This window comes from Manduca sexta, chromosome 13, assembly GCF_014839805.1.
Source record: "Manduca sexta isolate Smith_Timp_Sample1 chromosome 13, JHU_Msex_v1.0, whole genome shotgun sequence".
In the NCBI taxonomy this organism is placed as follows: Eukaryota; Metazoa; Arthropoda; class Insecta; order Lepidoptera; family Sphingidae; genus Manduca; species Manduca sexta.
The window spans coordinates 5,963,446-5,984,112 of record NC_051127.1 but is presented as its reverse complement, the minus strand read 5'-3'; the positions used below and the strand labels follow the sequence as shown (position 1 = coordinate 5,984,112).

The following is a 20,667-nucleotide window of genomic DNA, read 5'->3' as shown; positions in this document are numbered from 1 at the left end:
TCAGTTTTTTGATAAAACCAATAATTTGAGACCTCTTCTCCTCTTAGGTTTGGGTTTGATGGTTGGATTTCATTAGATTTATCTGAAATGAGACTCTGTATAGGTCTCCATCAGCGTGTTAAAGATACATCCGTTGTACAGGCTTTTATTGACTGGAGATTTGTAACACTAATAGGTCAGTAACAAGACCATTGTAGTCTGATTACAAGCTTACGTAACTTCAATTCATTTATGATGGGTTAATTGCTACTCGCTTATTGTGAGTAAATGACCTACAAGGAAGAGTAAGAATTCAGAGGAGCAGATTTGTTAGGTTTCCTATAATCCTAGCCACCTTAATAAATGTAAAAGAAAGTTGATTTCTCTAACATAGTCGTTTTCCATAAAAGATCCCAATCCCAATCTCAATCTTCAATCCGATCTCAAGAATGAACCAATCAATATAACTCATTTGTAAACATGTCAAAAAAACGATCTGATTGATCCATTTTTTAAATAAATCGAAAAAAGCGATTGGGATCGATTATTTAAAGGCACGATCTAGCCTCCATATAGTACAAAACTATCTACACGTTATAACTTCCACACATACTTGAGTTATACCCAAGGTCCCAAGGCATGCACGATGTTATCTATAGGCGAAACTATTCGTATGTCAAAGGCAACATAGTTCTTCAACGGGACAGTACCAGCCCGTGCCATCAAGAAAAAATAAATGTCCCACTGCGAGGTACGTTGTGTTCACGCCTCGACGCACCAGCCTGGAGCGTCGCCATGGCAACCAACGACAAACACTGCCAGACATTATCAGTCAAAAACGACAAAATTGTGATCAAGGAATACAATTACATCAATGATTCGTGTAATATGTACGATGAGACTGTGGCAGTGAATGCGAGGGAAATAGACAGTCCATCGAGTGAGGAGGACGTGGTGAGAGCTAATATGTCGAAGTTCAATCCCCCGGTGAGGCACACGGCGCGGCACGACTTCGATTCAGAGAGTGATTCCGATTCGGAGCCTCAGGAGTTTTTGGACAACATCGGCGAGGCTGATGAGGTAAGTTTCTGTTTTTGATTATAACTTGCCAGTTCCCTTTACCCATACAATATAGACGCCATACAATATACAATTACCTACCCAAGGAATCTAAGCACTTCTTATAACAATAAGTTTGAGATAGTACATAGTAACATTTTAAAGTGAATATTTTGAACACTAATACCTACCATAGTTATTCTTTATACTGAGATTATTCCCAACCATTTGTAGCTTTTATTGATGTTTACATGGTCACAATAATTTTAAACGGTTTTAAACGTATCTAGTATCATAATGTAATATAAGAATATATTTAAATTACCAACTTAAACCTTATTCAAAACTATGAAACATTCTTTCACTATATCTATAAAAAAGTACGATCTATTCAAAATTAGATGACGTTTAAGTTTAAAGTTAAACTCGCTTATAGATGTACCCATAAATCTGTTAAAAGGTTTTCGAAGTGGTTCACTAAAAGTACCGGGGCAATTTATTTAAATAACGCCATAAGTGTATCGAGCTGTGTTCATTTTGAACATCATTATCATCCTCAGCTAAGCGACCAGCATCAAAGCAAGCTGCAACTGGTCTGTAAATAATGCTTAGTTGACAGAATTTCTATCACACAATTTGTTTGGAAGCAATACTAATGCTGTCAATTAATTTCCGTCTGGGAACTAACGTGTTTTTCGGATTAAATACTCGCGACAGATTGTCTTTTGTTTTCTGAGGATTAGATGCTTCAGAGTGGTCGACATAAGTTCTGAATGTCGCAGCATCTAATAGCCGGTCATGAAGGCTAAATCAAATTCTTTCTACAACATGCTTGGTAGTGTATTGACCTTACAGTGACTGGGATAGGACATTAGAAAAAAAAATTCGAACTGTAAAACCCGAATTTTCGAGGGAAAGACCTAACTGCAACTATTTAACAAATGTTATGAACATTAAAATCTTGTATCGTAGTGTCTACGGATGTATGCCCTCCTCTTCAAGGCTCTTTGAAACAGTTTGCGTAGATACGTACGTTATTCAGTTGCGATGTATAGCTCTGTTCGTATCCACTGCTGAACTTACTGGTGGTAGGTCTCTCATATGTGAGAGACCTGCTGGGTAGGTACCACCGCAATGTATATTTCTGCTGCCAAGCAGCGGTTTGTAGTCACTGTTGTGTTCCGGTTTGAAGGACATTGTAGCCAGTGTAACTACTGGAGATATACGACTTAACATCTCATATCTCAGGAGTACCAAACAATACTTTGTAATTCAGATTGTTGGATGGTGTTTCTACTGTTTATGGGCATTCGTATCGCTACCATTAGGCGAACGGTAAGCTCATCTCGTCATTCAAAGCAATAAAAAAAGACATAAGAAACATAATCCTTCCCAAAGGTGTCAATATCGATACGTTGGAAGCATCCTGCATCTAGTTTAAATTTAATGAAATATTTAAAATATTCAAGCCAGGTTCTGGACTTCACCCACGCGTGGCAACATGTTTTCATTCGGTTTAATGCAGTTCGACAAACTTATTTCGATGTTGAATATTCGCTTTGATCGTTTATGAGTTTTCTTGGCAATCGAAATTACGTTAAATGTGGTTCACGTTCCATTTATTTATTATATCTAGTTTCCAGATGGCCTCGTTGACCTGGTATCTGAATCGCACAGAGCTATTTTGTGTAAAAGAATATTAAAAAAAAATATTCATTGTGAATTGTTAACCTTTGTGTTGTAGCTCTATTGGTATAGAATTAAGATAAGTCAAAATTTGGCTGGCCGGGCACCTTACTTTATGTAAAATCTAATTATCATTAGAACGATTTGCACACCGTATTTATGCATATTAGTACCTATATGTAATGTCGGGTTACCTTTCGGAAAATTTCACCTTTCGCCACTGCCGGACAAACAAGCAGTGAGACAACGAACGGACTACATTTACATAATAACATTGGCAGTAAATAGTAAGCTTCTTGGTTTAACTCAAATTTTCATATAAAACTGATGTTTTGTCTTATTAAGACGCAAAATCTCCATTAATAATGTTGCTTTACCAGACCTCTCGAACCAGATTACAAAACTTTTTACTATAAAGCATCGTTCAGTATGCTTTGCACGTCACTTAGCCATCAGATGTTAAATCTCATAATGCCGAGTTAATTTTAATTTAATCGTGCTTCGAACCGGAACACAGCAATGCTTGCACGCAGCTGCTTTGCGCTGAAACAGACAAAAGTTGCTACTTAAACAGAATCGTATACGAAGTCTTATCTAGTTCACTATGAACATCTTTTAATACTTTTTTAATTCTGTATTCGTATGGCAGAGATGGTCTTATATGAATCGCATTAATGATTAATGAAGATATTGCAAAATATGAGACAAAGAAAGTGATGTGTATTTAACGGCAAAAAGTCAGAATTGTATTTACTATTTAACTAAACGGAATAATGCTTAATTGATTTTTTTTGTTTCCTGAAACCCTCACAGATACCTCTGACATTGCGAGTCAGAGTAGTGTATCTGCCTTACGTGATATTGGCAAGACTGTCCCAAAAGAGAGAGTCATTTAGGTGAAGAAAAATGCAGGTGCTATAAAAAATTTAAAAACAACCGCTCTCCCGCAACATACGTCAAAGTGATCAGTGTTAAAGACAGTAATATGTTTGTTATGGTTTACAAGAATGCAGGGAACGCGTGTACAACTATGAATAGACTCGCCGGTGATGCATGGCTTTACGACAGCCGGGGATGCGTTTTATCGTTTAACTATTATTAACAGGTTCCGTGCGTGTAATTTGAAAGCAATCACTCATTCTAGTTAAATTTGATAAACGTATTGTCCGTTTTTACTGATGCTTACTTATTTTTATTGCTTTGAATGATGAGACGAGCTTGCCTTTCGCCTAATGGTAAGCGATACGAACTCCTATAAACAATAGACACACTATCCAACACCTTGAATTACAAAGTATTGTTTGGTATTTCATTGCGCTCGCCATCCTGAGATATGAGATGTTAAGTCTTATTATGTCCAGTAGTTACACTGGCTACAGTGTTCTTCAAATCGGAACACAACAGTGACTACATACTGCTACTCGGCGGCATAAATAGATATTGCAGTGGATCCTACCCTAGCGGACTTTCACATATGAAACACCAAACACCACAAAAATTACTTTACAATACTTTGCAATTAATCGTTAAATTAGACAAGTGCTAGCATATCGTAAGGTTTGATTTTCGAGTTAGGAATCATTTCGAGGTTTTTTCTAGTGTAAGCCCGTTTCCATCGAGAGTTGAGAGCGCCATGTTTGTTTATAAACTGTAGGAACATCATCATTAACTTTGAATCCATTACTTGATACTAAAATGGGTTCGTTATCCTGAGACATTAGATGAGTTATAATATCCAGTCATTACTCTGGATATACGATTGTTACAATCAGAACATCAGAGCATGCGCAGAGGCAGACGGCTTGGAGACAGGAACAAAAGGTGTTGGTAATTGTCTAGACAGATTCTCACATACAAGATATACGCATAATACAAACGTTTATATATTTTTTCACAAATATAATACGAGTATCCATTTCGCGGTTTCCCTTACATAATGATACATATCAGATTATTCTTTGTGGCGAGGTTTGTTTCGTCAAGAGCTACTTAATATTACATGATTTATTTTATCATGTAACTTTGAATAGAGTGATGAATGTTTAACCATTTATGGATTGGTGTAAAATATTGTTTGTATTTTCTTACTGACTGATTGCCTCGGTGGCGTAGTTGATTGCGGTACGACTGCAGTGCTGAAGTGTCGGGTTCGATCCCCGAGTCAGGCAAAGTGATATTGGGTTTTTTATTCAGTATTGGCCCGGAGTCTGGAATATGTGCAGGATATGGCAAAAGCCTTTGCCCTCTGTAACATCATGGAACGGCATACACGGCGGAAAGTGAGAGCATCTGTTGCGCCTCTCGCCATATCGGGCACCAATTCCAGACTCCGGGCCGATACTGAGTATTAAAACCCAATTATCACTGCCCGACCCGGGATTCGAATCCAGGACCTCAGAGCACTGCCGTACCGTGAACGCAGTACAACTACACCTCCGAGACAGTCTTTAAAGACTTTAGAAAAGGAGTTTACATAACGGAGCTTATTTATTGTTATGTTCAACACGTATTCACGCATTATTGACATGGCGTTTATCCTTTCGAACACAAAACTTTAATTAAGTTGTACGTTTTTAATATATTTTACAATAACTTAATACGCAATACCTTAAGTCACCAGAGAGAAGCCCAAAGACGTCAGAGAAAATCGCCGAGGTCCAGAAACCAGCTCTCAAAGATAACAAACATGGTGGCAGCGGCAGAACGAAGCCACCAGTGAAGAGAGAAGAATCATCTAATTCTGGTAAGTGGGCCTCTGTGTAATTTTTTTAAAGTCTCTGCAAAGAGTTCCCTCTGCTTTGATGGTATGTGGAGTTAGCACTGATATAGTGTCGACTGTGTCACCCTGTTCGAATTAACTAGATATAATATGTTTTCTAAGAGAGGTGGTTAAGTTGCCTTTCGGATTTCAAATAGCTGATAATGGACGAAATAAAACAATATAAGTTCATAACGAAATTGGTTAGGATATTATTATAGTAACTTTATGAAACCCTATGGGTCTTTAATAAAAATATTTTGAATAATATTTTTGTCATATTTCTCATCGAGCAATTGCTTTACGTGCGCGGCTTACATTGTTCACCTATTATCACCACGAGTAACATATATGTATCTGAAATTATGTACCAAAGTTCTCATCACAAATTATAAATAAAATAACAAAGAGGAAAATGTAGCATAAATGAGATAACATCCAATGAGAGTCACATTTGTCACTTTAAAAGTGTTTATTTTATATATATTATTCTGGATACATGATCTAATAGTTTAAAATCCGGACCGTAGTCATACAAAGCGTTAAAAAAAAAAAAAAACCGGACTGTGTTAAAATCACAGTTGTGTTGTGTGTCTAAAGGAAAGTGAACTTGCCATCGCGCGTCCTCAAACCCGTTCGCGTCCTATTATATTACGATGCGTATAGTGTAACGGTGCCGCCGTCCTAAACTGTGACGAATATCCTTCCTTTCTCCATTATTGTTGGCATAGTCGGGCCCCGGAATTTACAAAAGGATTAAATTACTAACAGCATTCCTGTGCCTCTATAATCGAAATATTTAGTTTAGTTGGAAACCTCCAAAGTAAGGTTGGAGTACCTTGAACTCTCGCCTATCCCAATTTGACTGTATGTCAGTGGCATTCCTGTGCCTCTTTAATCGAGATATTTAGTTCAATTGGAAACCTCCAAAGTAAGGTTGGAGTACCTTGAAACCTCGCTTCTCCAGGTTTGACTGTATATTGGCAATGGCGCAGGATACGTTTATACTGCGCAGGGTAAACGAAAAATTTACATCCCCTGCCTTGGTATGTGAGTTGTGCTAGGAAATTGGCAAAATATATCATAAAATCTACAAAGAGTATTCTTTATACTTATTAGTTTATTGGCATGAGTACTTAAACAAATACATCTTTGCGTATAATTTACAAACCTTCTGAGCCCAATGATATTTGTTTAATGTGGTGCAATGTTTTTTTAGACGGGTCTTCAATCGAATGCCAGTTTGTGACATTTAACGATTGCACTTGGCAAATGTATTGATACGTCACAATGCATTCTAGTGCGCAGGTACTAAGTTCACACCCGTTTTCAATAAATGATCCTAAATCCAATCTTCAATCCGATTTCCAGAATGAACCAATCAAAATAACTCATTTGTAAGCATGTCAAAAAAACTTTGTTCTGATTGGTCCATTTTGAGATAGATGGAAAAAAGGGATTGGGATTGATTATTGAATATGGTAGTTAGTCACGAAATGTGTTGACTCTGCGTCTTATTAATATATTTGAAGTCTTGGAGCCCTTAACATGAATGGTTAATACTGTGTGGTCTATAAAGAATCCACAAAAGTTTAACATGATTGAGGATGAGTTATTTGGATTGGTTTAAAACGGAATATAGAGATTGATATTGTTTATTTCATTTTGTTTTTAAATTTAGCGTTTTATTGACATGAAAATTTAAATAAAAACTCGAGTGTATTGAATTTTGCAGGGTCAAGCAAGACATCTGATGTTCAAATATTTTCATTATTTTTTAAATGTCAACATACGCACAAGTCTTTCGGAATTATAGATGCGCATGGCCGACGGTGGCCCAATTGTTTTCTCTACTATAAAAAACACGTAGAATGCTTGTGTTTAGCAAAGTAAATACTTTAATCTCCTCCAAACATAACAAGGTTACTGACCCGCTCTAGAATGTGTAATTTTGCTAACATTCGTGCTGTTGGATGTTTGAAATATATAGGCGAATACGTTTGTTGATATTTTAATGCGGACGGCGTCTGCTAATATAAAGATTAGTGACTTCAGTGGGTTTACCGCGCGACCTAAAATGGCGGATTTATAACGTATCTGTTCAAATAAATGTCGTTGGGTCGCTTGATGTTTAAGAGATGTAAATTTAATCTAACCGCCTTATTGGACCAATGAGCATATGAATGTGAGGAATGGTGGTCAGGATTCTATTTTTAAAATATTAATGGTTTTTCTTTACTTTTTAATTTGATAAATATAAAATTTGTCCGGGATTAAAATGCCCGATATGACGTATGATCTATGTCATCATAGGGTAGAAATAATCTCAGTGAGCTGTATAAGTTGAATGTCTGTTTATTTCATCAATTTTTATGAACTTAGCTGAATATTGAGGTACCTCCGTATTTAAACAAATATATTTATGTGTGTCTAGTGATAATTTTGTTGACTGATAAGAAAAGGAAGATATCAAAGGAGATATGCTATTAATCATACCGAAACCATATGAGTTTAGCATATACTTTCATCTTCCAGAAACAGACAGCGGAGACGTGGAGGCGGATCGCACAGAGCCGCCGGCGGGCAGCGGTCGCAAGCGGGGCGGGGGGGTCGTCATACCCGCCGAGGGGGCCTACGACCCCAAGCACTACCTCGACCTGAAGGTGCCGCCAGATATGGAGAACATATTCCAGTATATTATGAAGTAAGTGGATTGTGCAGCTGGAAGGGGGCACCCGAAGAGAACGTACATTTATGAATAATGGTCTCCGAAAAGGGCAGGTCAGGAGTACTAGGGTATTCTATCCAAAATTTATGAGGTCTATGAATGTGGAAGAGGCGAGAGAGTCAAGATTTTTGTGTGTGAAAGTTTTTTCTGAATAATTATTCCGTAGTCTTATTCTATGCTGAAAGGGTAGGCTTCGAGTCAATTCTTTCTGTTTGCTAAATTTCATTCAAGTTAATTGAAATTGTTATAGGTTTTGGGGAGAAAGAATTCCATTGATATCGCCTTCCCTTTCAACTTTAACTCACGATTCTTGCATATTCATGGATGAACGGTGAATACATATGTGCGTGTTCTTGTGTGCGAGCAAGTGGGTCACTTGGTGGACATCCGATACTATCATGTGACTTATTAGTGGGGTTGCCCCACTTTTTTATATATCAAATATACGACTCTGTAGTATCGTCTGCATGACCGCTTTCCTTCAACCAATTTGTCCTTCTAAATCTTATTTGATATTATAAATGGGCAAGCTTATTTCACGATTTCTGTTCTAAATTTTACTTATATTATACATGCAAGATTTTACTAAATGTATGCTTGGTAATGAGCGGATTAAGATAAAATTCGGTTGATAGACTAACTCTGTCCGGGATTAAAACGATACATACTTACAAATGATTAACTCTGATTTGGTCCTTCTCGCAATCAATTCAAAAAGGTTGGGATGGTTTATTAAAAAAAATCGCACGAGGTCGCTGGATGCGGGCCGCTTTCAATAGGTCGATCTGGAAATCTTTGGGGTAGACCCATGTTCAGCAGGGACATCCTGCGACTGATAATGATTAAAAAATGCCTATATAGGCTATCTTTTATCCCTAAGAACAGAGACGTACTAAACGGAATTTACATTCGGAGAAAGATTATTCACACTTATAGGTACATTAGACAACACTAGTAATATCGATGAAATTGAACTACTTTGGATCATTTTCTAATATAAAAAAAATAGTCGAGTGTTATGAATATAGGCTAATATAATAAATAATATATTATTACCAACTCCTTGACCTAATTGGTCGAACGTATGTACGAATATTGCGTAAAGTTATATATAAAGTCGATGCTCGATGGTGCAATGTTTTGGCGGTGTAATATTATTGTTTATAATACTGTAACGGTTTGTTTTGGGTTCTGTTAAAATATTAAAAGTATCACAGGGTATGAGAAGTTCTCTGTAGGAATTTAGGGTGTGTGAAGTACCAATCCGCACTAGGTCAGCGTGGTGGACTAAGGCCTCATCCTTCTCGGTAGTAGAGGAGGCCCGTGCCTAACAGTGGGACAGTATATACAGGGCTGATATTATCATTATTATATACAGGGTATAGCGAATCAGGCGGCCTAAAGATTTTATATTCAACTATTATCTTAATAAACTAAACATTTTTGCAATTTGCTTGGAAAAGTGTGTTTTGTCAACCCCAAATAGGAGACGGATAAGGACCGTGGAAGTTGCTAACGGGCTATGAAAAATGGCAGGCCGGCGTAATTCTGACTACTTTTGAGCGATATTATATTTGCACTAACTTTACATAGCAGGTGTTGCTTCCCTGTTGAGTCAATATAAAATTGTGTTGCGATATACAGTTCGCAAATAAATTACCTGTGTACAGACAGACGCTTAAATTAATTTAAGCACTCAAATGCACTCAGATAAAACCGGAGTAAAATACAGGAACCATCTAACTGGACTCAAAATACTCCAAAGTACAGAGGCGCGAAATGCTTTTGGAATAACAAGTCAGTCTGTTTAATCGTGAGCGCAAAAACTGCTGACAACTTATTTATAAGGTATATTATTAATCGTGTACTATTGAATTTAATTAATTTGGCGGCGATAGCCTAGTTGGGTGTCGAACGGTCTGCCAAGAGGAATGTCCACAGGTTCAAATTCCAAGGGCACACACCTCTGACTTTTCTAAAAAATCACGTGTGTATTCTTTGTGAATTTATCGTTCGCTTTAACGGTGAAGGAAAACATCGTGAGGAAACCTGCACATCCGAGAAGTTCTCTAGAGGAATTTCGAAGGTGTGTGAAGTCTACCAATCCGCACTAGGCCAGCGTGGTGGACTAAGGCCTAATCCCTCTCAGTAGTAGAGGAGGCCCGTGCTCAGCAGTGGGCAAGTATATAATACAGGGCTGATATTATTATTATTATTATATATTGCATTTAAAAGTCTAAAAAATAATTATAAAAGAAACGGAGTCCAAGTACATAATTATTATAAAATAGGCAGCATTAACTAATTGTACTCACTGGAGATACATCGACAGTCGAATATACATCGCTTGTTTAGTGTCATAAGCACTTCGATCCTTATTGTCTTAAATAAATGTAGTTCATTTTAATAAGGACCGTTTAAATAATATGTAAATTATACTAGCGTAAACTATATTGCGTTGTATAAAAGTAACAATTCAAGTTACAACTACAACAAAAAGAAAAAATATATAAGTATTAGTAATAATAATTAATTTGGTTTACTAAAATGCAATTTTTTATAATCTTGTGATGAGTATTATCAACATTACATTAATATTAATATAAGTTTGTCGCGCTGTTTATGGTACACCCTGTATATTTAGATTTAATCGTTGGTGATGTGACAAATCAAATTAATCTCTACGTAAGCATTTTAAAGGTATGTGTGTTTACTGGTGGTAGGTCTCTCATATGTGAGAGTCCGCCTGGGAAGGTACCATCGCAATGTCTATTTCAGCCGCCAAGCAGCAGTGTGTAGTCACTGTTGTGTTCCGGTTTGAAGGACATTGTAGCCAGTGTAACTACTGGACATAATGCAGCGGAATACTAAACATTACTTTGTAATTCAAGGTGGTGTTCCTACTGTTTATGGGCGGTTGTATCGCTTATCATTAGGCGAACGGCAAGCTCGTCCCGTCATTCAAAGCAATAAAAAAAATGTGAAGTCTGCCAACTCGCACTAGGTCAGCCATATTATTATTAATTCCTAAAACTTCCAATAACAGAGGCTGTATTATCTAGTCCCAAGTGTTTAAATCATATGTCCTATTTACTAGATCGAAGCGTGGCAGACAGGATGGTGGGCGCGCCGCCTACCCGCGTAACCTTGCACTCAACCGCACTTACACTAATGCTATGATTCAACTGTCAAAGGAGTGTTAGGTATTGCGCACGCTGACGACTGTCGTACGATTTTTAGTCGACCGATATGAAAGGTTATTTGCTATTTATAATGCGATGGTAAATAAATTCATGTGCTAATAAGTGCAGTTTTACAGCAACGGTGTTTGCATATGCGTCCAAAGTGATTGGGTCTCTTGGAAACGATATTTTTTTGTTTATTTAAGTGGGTAGTTATTTTATGACGTACTTAAAAATATTAAAGTGATTATGTATTTATTTTTTATTGCTGGCTTCGCAATTTTAAATTATTTTGTTTTATGTTAATATCATGTTTTAAAATACGTTTTCAACCAGTCAAGACTTCTACATAGGTCTCAAATAAAATTGTTTACAACAAATTATCATCCGACCAAAAGTCGCTAATGCTCCGTAGCCTTTATAAATCAGTTAGCGGTAATGAGATAAATTTAGATGGCCTAGTGGCGCTCTCGAGGCTGCTTGAAATTGAGCCGTGAAAATTGCACTGTTTGGCTTGTTGTTTGTTATGCATTTAAATATACAAATAAATAAAAGTATACTGTGTAAATGTACAAATAAATTATTGTGCTTTTATTTTGTGTGTGCCGAATCTTTCACGCGTATAATCTGTCTTTTTCTATTTATACAAATAAATACTGCCTCGACTGCCTCAGCGGCGTAGTTGTACGGTACGACTTTAGTGTTGAGGTCTCGGCTTCGATCCCCGGGTCGGACAGTGATATTGGGGTTATCTACTCAGTATCCCAGTTTGGAATTTGCGCACTATATGGCGATAGGCTCGCCCTGTGTCGCATTATGGGATGGAATACACGTGGCGGAAAGTGATTGCACCAGTTGTGCCCCTGTCTACCCCTAACCTGTATACTTATTTCTTCAAAGTCTCTCCTAAATATCAAAAGCAATAGAATAATTAAAGCGGCGATAGCCTAGTTGGGTGTGGAACGGACTGCCAAGACGAATGTCCGCAGGTTCAAATCCCAAGAGCACACACCTCTGACTTTTCTAATAAATCATGTGTGTATTCTTTGTGAATGTATCGTTCGCTTTAACGGTGAAGGAAAACATCGTGAGGAAACCTGCACATCTGAGAAGTTCTCTATAGGAATTTCGAAGGTGTGTGAAGTCTACCAATCCGCATTAGGCCAGCGTGGTGGACTAAGGCCTAATCCCTCTCAGTAGTAGAGGAGGCCCGTGCTCAGCAGTGGGCAAGTATATAATATAGGGCTGATATTATTATTATTATTATTAATTAAAGCTATTGTTGTCAGATACACTCCGCAGAAGATCGACATAGAGCTGAAGCTGCAGCCGTTCGTGCCGGAGTACGTGCCGGCGGTGGGCGACATCGACGCGTTCCTGAAGGTGAGCACGCCCGCCTGCGACCTGCGCGCGCGCACGCTCGGCGAGCACGTGCTCGAACACATCGACAACTTGGGTAAATGTTGTTTTTATAGCAATTGAATGAGATGAGATAGCTATTCGTCTGATGGTATGGTATACTGCCGCCGATGTAGATGTAAAATGCGTAGAATTAATTCAGGCATCCAAACTTCGCATAGCATAAGTCCTTTCAATGATGTGATAGGAGCCTAGCGCTGTTTAGAGCAATTTAGAAAATCTAATCTCGGGTAATTCAGGCTTTTGCATCCAATAATTTACAGTTTTTTTCTACCCTACCTGGTAGTTGAATAGAGGATCTTCCAGTATAGAGCCTTTTTTTGTTGACATTATATCAAAAGGGTGATGGTAGTGTAGTTCCTAATCATTAGATATTATATTAAAATTACAGGGTTGACGGTGTTAGACGAGCCGGTGGCCGAGCAGAGTGACTCCGCGCTGCTGCATCTGCAACTCAGGGCCATATCGAAAACCAACAGCTCTAAGGGCAATGTGGTACGTATGTGTTATCACTCATATATTTATGATAAACATAGCACATGGTGTTGGACTGATCATTGCACAAAAGGTCTGGGGATTCGAGTAGCAGGGTTCATTTTGCGTAGGTTTTTCTAACGCTATTTACTCCGGATTATTCGAAGATGCTAAACTCAAAAACGAATCCAAATTATTGCGTCAATATTCGGCAAAACGTGTACCTATTCTCTTTTGCAACGACGTCACGTTGGAATGCTAACATAAGATTAAAAAGTCTTCGGAACTTCGGGAGACAATCATAATATAAAAAACCACGAAAGACAATTGATAAAAAAATGACTATAATATAAAATATTATTTTTTAAAACCTTTCGTTTCAAACGGGAATAAAACCTAAACCCGCTCTGTACTAAGTTTATAGTTATGTATTTATCCAATGCGCCACACGTTCTGTGTTCATACACAATTGACCGACCTTTGCCATATTGATTTGTTTGTATTTAACAAGCGAGGCACAATAAAGCTTCACGAGACAGTAACTTAAAGACACGGCGGGAAGACATCGAAATTTATATTATTATAAAAACATAATAAATTAATAGGGAATAATGTATTTCCAGCTGACGAAGAAGATTGAAAACGCGGAGAAGAATTCGAAAGCGATTGAGCGGTGGATAAAGGATGTGAGCGAGCTACATCTGTCGAAGCCCGCGCCGACCGTCACTTACACCAGGTGGCACAATGTGATTTTTTTTTGTTCGAGTAGGCCGTATTAGCTATGACTGCAGTGGGAAATTGGTTTATTTTTTTGTCGAGTAACTATATTAAATATGGCTGCAGGGATTTGTAGATCTCTAGAGACGTAGCAGGTTTTGTTGGCAAAACTGTTTATAAATTAGCATTTGTGTGCGACTCCACCCGCATAAAATAGTTTTTACGGAATAAATATTTTTCCTGCGATTAAACATAATCTATAGCACTAATGACTAATTTGGTTTTCTATTATTGCAAATAAAAACAATCGTTTTAGTAGTGCCTGAGATTAGCGCGTTCAAACAAACACTTCAGCTTTATATATTAGAATAGATATGTTTCTCTCGTAAAGTTTTGGGTACAATTTTCAGGACAACATTTGTGTTCAAAACGGGCTAGATTAAGATTTGTTTCCAATATGCCCGCGCTATGTGGGAGGGATGTGTGAGTGATATACTTGCTCCTCTGTTAGAATTTAGGTTGAGTGTAATATTCTAGAAAAAAATATAAAAATAGCAGTAAAAACTAATTGAATGAAATCGCTTTACAGCAAAATGCCTGACATAGACACATTAATGGAAGAATGGCCGGAATCAATGGAGGAGACACTCAACGAAGTCGGTTTCCCTTCAGCCAGCATCGACTGCTCCCTCTCGCAGTACGTGGACCTCGTCTGCGGACTCTTCGACATACCAGTAGCTGGTGACACCCTCAACGACAGGATCCAGGCGATACATCTGCTCTTCAGCTTGTATTCTGCTGTCAAGAACTCGCAGTTGTACGCGGAGAGGCAGAAAGAGAACGAGGTGTAAGGTTAAAGTTAATAAATTAATGTTGTGGGTTTTATTTCGTCGTTTTATTTGTATTTATACGCTAGTGTTAAACGCTCTTTTTACAGTAAACATTATGTTAGCAAAAATAATTACAGAATACAATTTTTGACTACGTACAACCAGAGAGAATAATATAATAGTCGCCACGCGACAGATCTTCTCTGCCAGCCGGAAACGCCCGAAGTCATCGGCTAGGATAGCGGCGCGTAACACTAGTTTTTATATTCAGTAGTTTGGTAGTAAGCTGAATTGAAATCTATTCAGCCGTTTTGCGATGCGTAAACAAATGGAAAAAGTAAAAAAGGAATACTAGTTACAAAACAGCTGCTTCGGGGCGCGTGCGCAGATTTTATCTTTTCTACATACATTTCTGTTATTATGACAATATTTTACTGCTTGTTATTTTAATGAAAGTGGGTCGTGTTAGTGAATAGTATCGATTTATTGCGTTATCGTAGAAAAAAAAACAAAAATTCATGAGCAGACCGACGAAAAATTCAAACTACTAGAGGTTACAGAATCACGTACTGGGGCCTTATTCTCTATCTCGCACGTTATTTTGACAGTGTGTGTCAAGCACGTAACACAACGCATCATGTTTAGGACTATAGAAATTTGGCTTACAGAATACCATTTCACACACATTTCTCGAAGATAACATGACACGGCCGCGTTACGCGTTCACACTATCATACAGAATAAGGGCCCAGAACATTTGGTATTAGTTTTCAGTAGGCTGTCTTTTACACCCTTTATACATTTATTCACCCGATATTCTAATAATGGAGACTACTAAAATCAGTCTTATGCGAAATTACGGTAAAGTTAAATATTTGATGACTATAATGAAATATTTGTGTTTCATCACTTGCACTGGAAATTATTATTGTTAAAAAAGTATAAAAGAATATTTCTTAAATTATTTAAATTTATGTTTTGTGCGAGTGTGGTCTCGACATATTATTAACCGATTCAAAAAAGGAGGAGGTTTTCAATTTGACTTGTTTTTTTTAGTTAAGTTTCTTTACTTTCGTAGGCGATGTAAAAAATAAAACAAATCAAGAAAATAGGAACGTATTTAATTGCAACATTAAAATTTCTAAGTTATGGCGTACAAACGTAAGGGAGCGGGCAGTTGGCTTCATTCGCTTCTCATAGTTGTGGACGGCACCTCCTGTTGCTCTCACGTTTATGCGAAACGGTCAGAGGGTTCAATGGGGATGAAGGGGGCGAATAGGGATAAATTTTCAAAAAGGCCGGCATAATTGTATCGACTGGTGAAGGTTAATCATGTCTCATCATTCGACACCCTATTTAGACCTTACACCATGTACCATCGGAGCAGTGGGGTCACTATCGAGCCCGTTTAAAAAAATATAGTAGTAGTAGTATAAAATATATAAGTAGTAGGACAAAACAAAAATATGAATTTAATTTAGTATAAATAATTTAAATATACTTTTCCCTATCCACCCCATAAACGGTACATTAAAGGGAAAGGAAAAAAATAACAAATAGCACATATTTCTTTTGAATGCATGTGCAAATGTCGATAACAACATAGCCCGCAATGTCTGTGCCGGTTTGAAGGTAGTCACAACACATGTTCTCTGTCCTGTAGTGACGATGGCTTTATCGCCACTCGTGATTAACTTCAGGCCGGCAACGACTGAGCAGCCATACTGTACGTCGAAATACTTTAATAATTATTAATGATAAGTAGGAAAATATTTAAAAAAAATCCTTCCCTCTTATTAAATGTAGGATTTTTTTTATATTTTTTTATTATTCACACTCGACAAATTTGATCAGTCGATAAATTTTATTGCAACGTTCATAGATAAACTATGTCGTATTACCTTCATAGTCTCAAAGGCTTATATTTTGTATAGTATTTTAGTAATGTCTATGAAATAATGTTAACAGACTCGTTCAAAGTTCATCGACAATTATCGATAAATTAATACGTTTAAGATGTTGCAGAGCCTCAGAAGTTGACTTAGCTTTTTATCGATATTTAGTCATACATTATGGGGACCTTTAAAGAGTGCCACTTATTTGACTCGAGTTCTTTATTACACATTTTAAATTCCTAATGGTATGATAGATGCCAATTTACATTTCGGGTCTCCGAGTTCAACTATTCACCATTTTGGCACTTTGGCAAATAATTTTTAAAATACATTGCGTCGAGGTTAGTACAGTCAGACACAAAAGTAGCTGTAAATTCAAAACTTCAAATCGCCTGTACACGTTATTTTTAATGGTAATTTCTTTATGCGAAGTAAAGTAAATATCTTTTATTTCGTTATTGTGAAAATAAAATTGGGATTGGAAGTGTTGAATGTAGCTACTTAAGTAGATGACTAAAATGCAGCGTAGTAAGCACTGGTAAATACTGCGAAGTATCAAACATATATTTAAGGGGGATTTCGAACTGAACGTCCCCATATTTATTTCATTAATCTCAATTTGGATACTTTAGTTACGCTGTATTTATCAATGCTAGTTACTTTGACTATCCCAGACGATTGGTGACTCGGATTCCGCCATTTTGAGGCGATTACATTTTGCCAATTTATACAAAGTCGATTAATGAGATCTAAATTAGAACACTAGTTTGGAAGACTACACGGATACAAATTATTTACAATATAAATACGGTGGACCATATAAAAATATTTTATTCGCGTCGATTAGCTTATATCGTGAAACTACTAACGGTACAAGGCGCGCAATTAAACAATGTTTGAAAATAGAGTCAGCAAAAAAGTTGTGTTAGTATAAATAAGATGCAAGTCGTAATTGCTTGTTTTTGTTTTGAAATGTCTACAAAAAGGCCATCTAGTAAGAAATAAACATACAGTAGCGCTTATTTTGTTGTCCTTACAAGCTAGTGCGAGAAAGACTGAAACAAAGCGTATAAATAGCGCCATCTACCGTCGCATTGTTTAACTGCGCGAGTCGTATTCGCAATAAGAAATCTAAACATTACAGTACAATATTAAAAGTTTAAAGAGTAAGGAATGGGGATTTCTAGCTTTGATGATAAGTAGACATTAATTACAATTATATTTTTCGTGTGACAACATCACGACCTAGCGAAAATACCCGATATTTCATAAGAAGTTAATTGCAAAAGAGTTTTGAGGTTACAAGATAATTAAAGATATTTTTTCTAACGACTTAAAAGATGCGAATATAAAAGAGAATTGATCTATAGATTTAGGCGATTATGTGAAATGTTTTTGTATTTCTGTATTTTTTTTGTAAACGCTACATTTCATGGCTACTGTGTATAGTTGGACCTCTGATATATTGTAAAATTTATTGTTCATTGTCATTGGTGTTTTTATATGGCCCTTACAGGGGTTTCAAGACGTCAGGGGGTTAAAATTAATTAGTTAATTATAGGGACACTGCGGTGTCACAAATTTGCGTGGAATTACGCCATACCTCTCTCTATAACAAATAAATATCACAATTTGGATGAAGCCCGATGTCTGAATTTGTTTTTCAAAATATCGAGCATTTTTTTAAGATTTTTTCAAAGCAAGCTGCCTAAACTCAAATGTTTTAGAAATTAAACTAGTGAATTTAACAAAGATTACAGCTTGCATTAGGCAAATTTAAGCTATAATATATTGCTCATTTTCAAGTCATTCACAACACACAAATTGACTATCAAGGGACGACATAACTCCACGCGCAAGTCTGCAGAATATTTTTTGTCTTTTTACATGTTTTCTTATAATACGTTACAATCATACTGTACTTTCATATCAAAACACTAGTACGGACACAAACAATTTTAAACTTTATACTACATATTTACAAGTTAGCAAATTCACAAAGCATCTCGTTTTATCACAGTTCCATATTTTGCACCCACACTTAAATTAATATTTTTTGTTTTATTACATATAATATGTGTCGATAATTTTTTTTTGTTTTTTAAAGGTGGTGAAAAAAAAATTCTTTTAATGACATAAAAAAAAATTGTAAAGCTATAAAACAGTGGCAAATATTAAACTACGATGAAAGTATGCGATGGCAACAAATGATTATTTTATTTAAGGAAAATATGCTTCAGCAGAATAGAATTTTACAAATTAAAGCTACGACTAAAATTACAATATTAAGCAGATGGCAGTGACAGACGTAAGAATGTATTTTTCGTCTTAAGCACGCTGTTTTATCGACACATTTTAAACTAAGACTTGAAGTTACAGTCTATTGTTTCATATAAAGTTCACGAATGGCGTGTGCGAGGTATATTCGATGTCTAAAGAAAAAAAAAACAAAACGTTTTTTTTGCCGTGTAATTAATTTTAATGATATACCTTCCACAAGCCATTCGTAAAAACCTTGTCTTTTCAGAAAAAAAAAACACAAAAAATGTAAAAAGGTTATATCACTTCACAAAATGATTTACGTAATTTTTTTTGGTATTTAAAAATTACACATCAATGTTACACGTGTTTTTTCAGTTCGAGTTTTTATCACTTCTTAAACAATCAAAATTCACTCGCGCAGTGTTTTCTTCGTTCACGGATTTTCCACCTGCAGAAAAAAATAATTTGAATACAACAAATAAAGAAATTAAATATAAATATTTTATCGAAACAAAGGGGTCATTAAACATAGATCAAAAGCGTAAAAAAATGTTAAAAAGTCGGAACTTTATTATTCGGATATTGTACAACTTTGGGATATTTATGTTTAACAGTCGAACTTCGAAAATCAAAGGGATCTCCATGTTCGAATTTCAAAATGGTTTACCGACATTGAAATTATAATCGCCATTTTTCTGAACTATATCTTTGCATAATGATTTCTTATGTTTACGCGAATGTTAGACATTGAAATAAAAACTAAAAACTATTTAAACGGATTTTATCGCGGTTTTTATATTATTATTTTCTCCCGACGTTTCGAAGACTTTGCAGCCTTCATGGTCACGGGGGGGACTGAGGTGTTGTTCATCCGTAAAGTCAAAGTTACAATATCTACCTACATTTTTCAAATATACAACTTTTTAAAATTTTATCTGTTGACGGTCCGATCTACGCAGAATGAGCTCACAGTGTCTTGAGGTCTGGCAGCCGGTCTTTTGGGATCCGATTTAATTAAATGTAGAACAGGATCCCAGGCTTGTGCAAGCTTCCAACCATCTTCCCCTATTGAAATTTGGGTGTTTTTAATTTCAATAGCCTCGCGAATCATCCTAGGCAGGAATCGGTGTTCTTTGGCAAGGATTTGTGGCTTGTCTAATCGCAAATAATGATTGGAGCCTCCTTCAGAATGTTCAGCGACTGCAGACTTCGTAGAGCGTCGGTGTTTCACGTCAGCTATATGTTCTTTTACGCGGGTCCCTATATTTCTTTTTGTTTGTCCTATATAAGAGGCCACAGTTGCAGTCTATCTTGTATACACCCGGTTCTTGCAGAGGTATATGGCACTTGACAGGTGGTAAAAATTGACTAATCTTCTTAGGCGGCTTGAAATAGGTTTTATTGAAGCACGCTTCAGGATGTAGCCAATCTTGTCGGTGACTCCTCTCACATATGGTAGTACAACCGGAACACGTTCAACTGTGGCTGGTTTCACTCGGTCTCTGTGACGGCGGCGTGGAATTTGGAGCTTGTTGTCTCGCAGTACTTGCTTGACATGTTGTAGCTCAGCGGCCAGGTGTTTCTCGTCACAGATTCCTCGTGCTCTCTGAAACAATGATTTGCCCACGGTAGCTAACTGTTTTGGATGGTGGTGAGATTCACCGTTCAGATATTTATC

General features: G+C 36.8%; 2 protein-coding genes across 2 annotated transcripts in view; one reads left to right on the top strand and one right to left on the bottom strand.

The window, feature by feature from the left end:
• Positions 1-615: 615 nt before the first annotated feature.
• Positions 616-14,887, top strand: LOC115450153 (intraflagellar transport protein 46 homolog). The gene is made up of 7 exons (XM_030178139.2): positions 616-1,059; positions 5,338-5,467; positions 8,018-8,186; positions 12,682-12,848; positions 13,203-13,306; positions 13,909-14,021; positions 14,592-14,887. Exons 1-7 carry the CDS (start codon positions 619-621, stop codon positions 14,851-14,853), a joined length of 1,386 nt encoding a protein of 461 aa, XP_030033999.2. The 5' UTR covers positions 616-618; the 3' UTR covers positions 14,854-14,887.
• A 1,050-nt stretch (positions 14,888-15,937) lies between these two features.
• The window catches only part of LOC115449312 (cell growth regulator with RING finger domain protein 1), a 64,503-nt gene continuing 59,773 nt past the window's right edge, over positions 15,938-20,667 (bottom strand). The window contains exon 7 of the mRNA XM_037438149.1: positions 15,938-19,437. The gene's annotated coding sequence lies outside the window, so the exon portion shown is untranslated. The remainder of the gene's footprint in view (positions 19,438-20,667) is intronic.